This window comes from Alosa sapidissima, chromosome 8 (genome assembly GCF_018492685.1).
Source record: "Alosa sapidissima isolate fAloSap1 chromosome 8, fAloSap1.pri, whole genome shotgun sequence".
Classification (NCBI taxonomy): Eukaryota; Metazoa; Chordata; class Actinopteri; order Clupeiformes; family Clupeidae; genus Alosa; species Alosa sapidissima.
This window is the reverse complement of record NC_055964.1, coordinates 19,526,968-19,536,346: the sequence shown is the minus strand read 5'-3', so window position 1 is coordinate 19,536,346 and position 9,379 is coordinate 19,526,968. Positions and strand designations below refer to the sequence as shown.

The following is a 9,379-nucleotide window of genomic DNA, read 5'->3' as shown; positions in this document are numbered from 1 at the left end:
AGTGGTGTGACAGCTCAGTAAATAAGCCTGCTGCTATATCGCTGGCCCTTGTACCTAACTGAAAATGTGACTCATAATCTTAAAACTATAACTTTATTATATAGACCCTTTCAACAATAAAAACAAAAACAATGTTTGAACATTCTATTTGGGCCCCAATCTACTTCCTCTGCATTAAGATAACATATGGAATGTTAAAAAGGAAGTCTTGTGGGGCCAACTATCATGCTGATAATGGAACTCTCTTGAAAGGGTCCATAACTTTATTATATACATTATGTCTGTTCCATTACTCGTACCCTTCTGTATGCAAATGAGGCAATGTTTTCTTCATCCACACACCTCTAATGGCAGATTAAAATTTCAATAATTACTCTTGGGACTGGTAGGATCATGTTTACTCCAACATTGGCTTGGATTTGTGTGCAAAAAGCACCAGATATTTGCCCAAATGGATAATGCCTTGATCAAACTCAACCGCCTGTTTTTTATTTTGGCAAACAGCAATTCACGCCATCAGCTTCTAGCATCCACACTTTACACCCAGTCCACCTGAGCGTCACCTCCGAGATCTTTCTGAGGTGCCTTTTTCCTCCCGGCGGCTGTGGGTGTTGCCTTTAACTGCACCCCAGGGGCCCTTTGATCAGCTCCCTGCGTGAGCTCCCTTTCAGTAAGCTGTTCCCTCTTCCTGTGAGCCCATCCAATAATGGCCCTGGAAGGGCTGGCGTGTCATATGGCGACAGCTGGGTCGGAGGAGAGGTGGTAGCACGGCCCCACAAATCACTTAGTGCCAACGGGGTGTATCCAATCTGTCAGTGGCAGAGCTGTCATACTCATTTGCTTTTCGCTCCCCCCCCCCCCCCTCGCTCGTGTGTGCCTTAATATCAAGCATGAAAAATGAAAAATAGGGCAATAAATTGTAAATGAATAACGTTTTAGTGAAGGAATATGGAAAAATCTGCAACTGTTGAGACTGTTGCTTGTGTACACATGGAAGTTATGTAAATCATCACAAGATCAATTTATCACACACCCAAAATGGATAGCAAATATCACCGCGCGCCACCCATGTTTGGACAATGAAGGAAATGAAAACACAGCAGATTAGTTATGTACTGACATCTTATCTGGTCTTAAATAATCAATAGACCTATATTCGGCTCTGAAATATTTTCTACATTATTTAATCATGTTTACCAAGTATTAATGGTATCCACTGAGGCAGTTAGCAAATTGTGCTGCTTTGTACAGCACCACATTTAACTGTATAATAAGGGTAAGCCAAAGCTCACCAACAATAACACCAGAGTGGAGCTGGTGGTTGGTGGTGGTGATATGGTTGGTGAAGATGGGGAAGAAGGTTGCAGACAGATTACTGGGCAGCAACATTTAAAAAAAAAAAAAAAGGAAAACAACAAACATATCATGCAGCTCTGCACTGCTAACAGCTTCATTCACCAACCAAATTGCCATGAGTCAGGCTGTCACCTTGGCAACAGAGGCTCCCACTCCACCGGTTATCTCCATAAAGAATAGAATCCTTCACATGGCCAGACATATATGCAGACTGATTGTGATGGGTTGCCAAAACAGTAAGTGTTGTTGCTCTGGAGGTCGAGGGCTGGTGGGTGGATGGATGGAGTAGGGGGTGGATGGGAGTGGTGGCAGGGCTGGAGGACGCAAGTAGAGGTAATTGATGGATGCTTAGAGGGGGGTTCAATGTTCTCTGTCTCTCTCTCTCTCTCTGTCTCTCTCTCTCCCTTTCACTCTTGCCCTCCATCAGGTGGCTTGAACATTTACATGTCATTGTGACTTGCATGGGTCTATTATTGGAGCTCTCCAAGTCAAAAATGACTGTCAGTAAGAGGAAATGCCTTTCATTAGTACACCAATTATGCCCTGATCACTACATAATTAAATAATTGACTAATACACTAATTCTGTTTTGGCACTGGGCTGGTTTGTGCCTGTCCTCATTAGTTATAGAGAATAAGTACTCTTTAACACACTCTCCATATATGTCTGTGTTGCACGAGGAGCTCTGAAACACCAATAGAATCTATATATTCTAAAGGTGTTCTAAAAAGAGATAACTCATACAGGATATTGTATATCTTCTGAATTTAGCAATGTATCAACAATGTAAAATCAAGAATTGAACATCCATGAACATCTAAATAATTTATGCAGATTGAAGAAAGGATGATTCATTTAATGTTCTAATAATTATAGATATAGATTTGATCTGATTAATATCACTGTATTTGATGATGTTCTGTTCTTTCTGCCCTCAAATTGAGCAGATAGTCCATGTATTCAGGGGCGCTGTATTAAATGATTATTAACAGTGTTATCAAGAGTATTGGATATTCACACGGACAGGGTACAGACCAAAATGAAGAAATCGTGACTAGTTTATTTCTACAAACTATGAAAATTTCTTAGGTTTTAAGTGAAGCATAAATATAAATAAATCAATGCAATAAAGGCTGCATAAATTCCCTGTAATGACAAGATTTGAATGAAACTAAGAAAGCAAAGGGTAGGGACCCAAATGCTATCCTATTTGTTTGAATAGAGGATACAATGTTTACATACGTAAACAGTGGCTAGAGAAGTATGACTAACAATATTTCGGAGGAGAGGTGGTAGAGGTGGTTATTGGTAAATGAACACAAACAATTAAAGCCATGCTATATATGATATTGACTGTGCCTCATTGTTTGTGTGTGGGCATATATTACGCACTGAGAAACTCTTCACTGAGAGCTGAGCATTGAAATGTCCACTCAAATGCATGATGGTAGCCTGTGGACCCATGTTAACCCTGTTCACTACCAGCACAACAGGCATGCATGCACTCATGAGACCTCGCTGATACTACCAGCAAAACTCCTTAGCAGCGCATTCTGCATTTTACATTTAGGCTGAGTGCAGCCTCATGGAGCTTTGCACATTTATATTCTGTTTAACAGTAGCATAAATTTTACATTAATATGACAAGTGACAAATACTCCATGTTGCCATTGACCTTTGGAGATTCTAATTACATTAAGCCTACTGAGAGCTGGGGGAATAAATTCATTGCTGTTAAGGGCCCAGGATGTGGTTCCATCCATCACCACCAGATAGCGTGTGCTTATTTTTTGTACTCAAACCAATGACAAACCACACACAAACACACACACACACACATACACACACACACACACACACACACACACACACACACACACACACACACACACACATCCATGGCCAGCCCAGTTCTTGGGCCTACTCCTCGTAGTAGTTCTGAATACTATTTGGAACAGCATTGCAATTTGTATGTAACAGCAGTCTGTGTTTCAGTGCTGATAAATTCATTTGGATTTCCATGTTTATTTATTGTCAAAGCATTTGTTGATAGCAACCGCATTACAAACAGCAGAGAGACAGTCTTCTTGTGCGTGTCAGAATATATTATTTTCACTGTTCGTGGAAATGACCTAACGTCTAATGCAAGTAAACACTGGCTGCAGCCCTGCAAAATACTGAATAAACATTATGATCAGATGCTGTCTTATCCCAACCACTGTGAAACAGTCAAGGGTATGCAATGTGCAGACTGCAGAGCGTTGAGTACATTGAGGGTTGTTTTGGTGTCATCTATGCAACATGATAAAATAAAAGATCTACCCAGTTTAACACAGTTACCTTCATTTTCCATCATGCATACCAATGGATACCACATAGATGGTAACAGAAACTATGATCTTACAATAACAATGATTGCTACATGATCGAAATCAAAAGGTTTGCAAATGTTTACTGTAGGAGTGATGCATCGATTGGATTAAAGCTACTGATTCTCTTAATTGCTTGTACAGCGTTGGTCATTTGTAATGAACTAATTCTGTTATTCATATTTAATGCTGTCTCTGATGATGTACAACACTGTGCATTAAGGGTGGACACTTGAAATGTTAGAAGCAGTGAAATTGCTGCATTGATTCATGGCTCAAAAAAACGCACACAGACAATTTGAGCTCAGAAATTTTTATCAACCAAACACAGCCTGCTGGAATATTTGGGCAGTTCACACAGCTGCCATGGCAACAGGAATTTTACAGGGGAAGGCGTAAGCCTATGGTGAACCACTTTTCACTTTGCCTCCACCAACCAATGCCTTGGATGTCGTTCAATCCATTTATCACAGGGACACAGCACTAGGCTAATACAATGAATGAGAATGGACGCGGAAGAGGACTTGATAAGGGGGGATTCCCTCTCTTCATTACCTTGGTCTGATATGAATTCCATCAAGAGAAGACAGATGGTCTCCACAGATAGTAGTGTTCATGTACTTGATTTCAATTTGTTTCAAATAATGATTCAATTCATCGTGGTTTTTCAATTTTTCACCATTACAGCTGCTGGGAGTTCAGTATTTTGAAAATACTCCGGTTCCACTAAATCACAAGATAAATATCAGCTTTGTAGATGAAATAGGAACCATTAGGTAAACAAAACTTAAATATAGAATGGGGGAAGGAAACACAAGAGTCATGAAATGTTCTGCCTTCGATAAAGTCATTTATTATTTTTCCACAAATGACATGAACAGAAATCAACTTTAAGTGCTTGATGCTGCTGGCCAAGGATGTCAGCAGAAAAAAGGACAAGCTTTTCTGTAGGAGAAAAGAGAAATAAAAAAATAAAACTACTAAATCATGATCAACAAACATGACCAAACATGCCAGCATACAGTACACGTATATACCTATATACAGTATAAGTATTTATGAACATATATGTGTGTGTACACTTACACACCAAATATGCATGTGTATACATACATTCTATATACAATATATGTATATGCATGTGTACCTCTGTATTTGTTCATTTTATATGTCCAATATTTGCAGTTTGTTATAATAATACAATATAAAAAATGCTTTGAGAATTAAAAATCCATTAAAAAAGAAACATATCAAACATTGTACAAGTTCTCCAAATTTGATTGAAATTCAATTTTTCGTTCATCTAAAATATTTATGCATACAATCAAATGGGGCATGCATATACAGAAAAAAAAAAACACTAAAAATATGAAATACACAATGTCTTCTAATTAGAATATACAAACATAGCTATGTGCTCTTGCAAAGACACTTACTTTTTACGCAATACTGATGTTGCACAGTTTTTAAATATCAATATAGCTTCAAAATGCATGATACATATTACTACATTTTTATAAGCTAAAGACGTTTCTTCTCGAATGTTCATGCCCAACTGTAACACTAGGAAGCCACAACCAAGCCAAATAGTTTCCAAATACTTCTGGAACCAAGTAGTGCCTAGAGGCTTCACAATATAATTGGATTACACCAAACGTTTGCTTCCAAGTGTAACTTTGGGCAATAGTACATCTGTCTAGAGTAAATACAGAGAGGCTTTCAAATAACAGGATCGGTCTATGTCTCTTGATTAGAGAACCAGTAAATATAGAAAGAAAACACCTCAACTTCAGAAGGCACCATTTTATGCTGGTGAAGAAATACACAGAGTTTTAAATATTAAAATGAATTTTTGAGCTGCCATGCCTTGCTGCTAAAACCTCCCTATAGAACACATCCTAGTCGATGCTAAATAAAAAAAAAATGTTATGTTTTGGTAGATGAAATAAAAAAAGAAAGCACATTCAGATTCAACGTTTGTTAGATCAGCTTTGGATGGCCTAGCATTAAATACTGATAAATGGACTTCTTTATATTTGGCGATGTCTCCTGATGGGTTTCTGAGCCAGTCCAAAATTGAGACATCCTACAGCCTACATCTTGGTCCCACTGGCCAGGGGGAGGGGGATAGCTGCCAGCCAATGCAAATTATTTTTCTTGGCTCTGACACAACAGAAGCCATCATCAGACTTAATGGCTGAGCTTGTAGCAAAATGAAAATTTTATGCATGTAGACTACTGCTTCAGTCTATGCCGGACGTGTTCACATGAAACTAGTCCCACATGTGTCAAAACACAGTTTACTTCCATGCAAATGGACCTAACCTACAGTAGTTACACTATTTACAGTGGAGATTTAGCTGAATATAACTTTAGATTAAGGCTCAACTGCTGTTAAGACAGTTCTCTGTCACATGCAGTGACAATAATTGCAATGAAATGATAGTCACTTTTTGCACACTTTTACAGATTACTGATATTCTTCACTATAGTTGATTATATTCATTTATTTTCAAAAAAGACCACTTCATTATCAATAAAGGGCGGCTCAAAACAACCAAACCAAAAAGAGCTTATCATAACGGTTAGTCTTTGAAAGTCACTAGGCCTACATGTCAGCAGATTCACAGGTAAAACCTGATGCATAGAAAAAATGTCACTGATGGAGTGCTTCCCTCTCTGGATCTACTGTCTGTGTTGGGTACTCTGGATGATGATGATACGAGAGAACCTCTATACACACCAGAGTACTGATAACACGCCCACGGTAGCCTCAAAGCATTAGCTCGCTAGCTAATATTTTATCTCTTCAGCTGCGATGTAGCACTTGTCAGCTAGACAGTGAATGCTTTAAGTGTGTTCTGAGCAATGGATACATGTATGTTAAGTATGGACATTCATGATTTAACACGGTAATCGCATTGATTCCTGCATTTCCCTGCAAATCAAATGTAATGAATTGATAAACAAACTTAAGGCACGTGTGAGACTACTGAGAAATCAATCGCAGATAAAAAAGCCTTTTGAATGGACGCAAATGAGGTTCTGGTTTCTCTGCTGATGATTGTTAATCTCTGTGGGTCGTTAAGGTTCTTTAAAATTGACTCAATCTACACACAAGTACGACTTGAGTGAGACAAGCATCAAAGTGGTTTCACAGAACTCTGTACTCTGCCTAATACATGTCTTCTATTGACAATCATGTGTCTGGTCAAAATCCGTGCCAACAGATTACATTGTAGAACATTCAAGGATACAGAAACCTCTGGATTGTAAGAAACTTTGGTTTCGTCAACTTTTTAAAAATTTCAAATGGAAGGTTTCAGGGTTTGTTTTTCAAAAAATCTGCACAACCATCTAATGACCGTGCTCAGGACAGGCATGTTCTCCGAAGCTGATCTATAGCAGTTCAGCACACATCAACACCTACTCCTTTTAGAAAGTGATTTCATTTAAATATTTAACACACTGTTTGTGCCACATTTTAGCCACAAATGGGACTATTTTTCCATTATTAAATGCTGTTTTTCAAACTATTTATTGCATACTATTTATTGGTCTAATATTTCAGCCACAATGGTGAAAACAGAAATACAGAAAAGATGTATGACAGTATGAAGTGCTATATATTATATATAACTGTAAGCAGTTATGTAAATACTGTTCCATGTTCACAAGCAGAATAGCCAGTGATGCACTCACTTAATCATGCTTGTGAAATTATGGGTCATTCAGAAAAAAAAAAACTTTTTTGGTGAAAAACAATATTGATTTTCAAAGAAACAATACTGACTACGACCATTCTGACTACGGCACGGCATATAACGTGTAATCACATCCTGAAATGAGATCTTTTGCGGATGGGTTTCTACATCTTCAGTTCAGTATACTGTATCTTATGTACAACTAGCCCAGCACTGGAAAAAAACTACTGCCATGTGTTTAAGCTCAGGGCGACCCCCCAATAGCTTGAGTTTGCTTGGGAGGAGGAGTCGGAGGAGGATGGGGTTATTATTGATCACTCTACACTGAGTACACTGAGAATCTACTGTGCTTTAACTTGGATGACGTACAAAACAACGAGGTGAGGGGAGGGGGGGAGAAAGCTGCACAGTACTGGTGGAAAAAAAGCTATTATCTACACTAGCTGGTTTATGGCTAGAACCACAGATATAAAACCTTTTAAAGTTTTATTATTATAGTTTGAAGTGGGGCTTTGGAGGGTAGTAGTCCAACACAGCCTGGTCTCTGGGAGACTCAGGGAATCTACAGCTAAGTCCAGCTAAGTCCAGCTAAGTCACGGTATAAAAATGAAAGCACTGCACATTTGACCACATTCTTTATCTGGATTCTGCCAAGAAGAATGCCCATATGTGTAAGAAAAAAGATATAAAAAAAAACAAGTGAAAGACAAAAAGAAAAACAAGGCAAAAAAGTGCAACGCCGACTCAAAAAATAAGAAAGTGTCCACTTGCACTGCTCTGTGACTGGTTAATGAAAGGCTGGGAGTGCATCTTCCTTCTTGTTGCCCCCGCGGCACCTCCTTGGGCGCTCGGCGGCGCAGGCCTCGTCCACCGCCTGTGGCCAATGCCTGCCTGAGCCCACAGTTGGTGGTGGCACCGACTGAGCCTTGGACTGCAGCCGCGCCCTGTGCACCACCGACTCGATGGCATCCATGATGGAGTCATGGTTGGAGAACTCCAGGGGCTCGGGCAGGCTGCCGTGCAGTGAGCTCCTCTTCCCTGGCAGGTCCACACACTTCTCCAGTACTGGCATCTGAGCCACTGGCTCCTCCTCTTCCTCATCCTCCTCCTCCTCGTCCTCATCATCATCATCGTCGTCATCCTCCTCTTCCTGGGGCAGAGGCTGTTTCCTGGGCCTCCCCCTGCGTCGCTTGACAATGTTGTTCCCTGTCTTGGCCTGTCTCTGCAGTCTCTTGACCTTCAGGATCTTGTTGACGTGATCTAGGTTCTTCTTGGTGTTCAGGATCTTGGAGAAGGCACGCATCTTCCGCACTTCGCATTGGATCTCCTCAATCTCTTTGCGCTTGTACCTTCTTTTCATCGAAGAACTGGGTTCTGCAAGACAAAACAAAAGCACAGGGATCTGTAACACCCGTAACTTTGCACAGATGATTATGCTGCCTTGAATTTATGACACCACAATACATAAATTATTTTGTGGATTATAGTCTTCATGGTTCGTAGAACTCATTCATTGTGCCATTGAATAAAACTGCTGCAGATATAAAGGACTTTATAGGACAACATTATGCATATGCATAATGGAATTGTAATAGGTTTAGGAAGTAATAAGCCAGGGTAAAAATGGGCTCTGCTTGCAACAAAATAATGTTATTGTGAGAAGTTGGTTTGACTAGACTGGATAGTAGATGACAGTATAAAAGGACATGGCTATTTATATGCTTACATGCTCTTAATGCCCCTGGGACCTGCTTTCCAGTTGGTAACTGCCTAGTGATACTACTATGAAACAAATGACTGAGCAATAACTCAAACCTCAGCTGACACTGCTAAAAAAAGATCCCTGTTGTTTGACATCTAAATCCACATCATTCCATTGGTTAAACAAGATGCCAGAGGTGCAATTGTTCTCTAATGTGAGCAGGAATTCAAACACATAAAAGACCTACA

At 39.6% G+C, this 9,379-nt stretch overlaps 1 protein-coding gene across 2 annotated transcripts in view; it reads right to left on the bottom strand.

Annotated features, from left to right (window-relative positions):
* Nucleotides 1–4,551: 4,551 nt before the first annotated feature.
* The window catches only part of setbp1 (SET binding protein 1), a 50,196-nt gene continuing 45,368 nt past the window's right edge, over nucleotides 4,552–9,379 (bottom strand). For both annotated transcript variants that reach the window (XM_042101233.1, XM_042101232.1), the window contains exon 4: nucleotides 4,552–8,803. In XM_042101233.1, coding sequence (XP_041957167.1) covers nucleotides 8,217–8,803 — 587 coding nt within the window. In that variant the 3' untranslated portion in view covers nucleotides 4,552–8,216. The remainder of the gene's footprint in view (nucleotides 8,804–9,379) is intronic.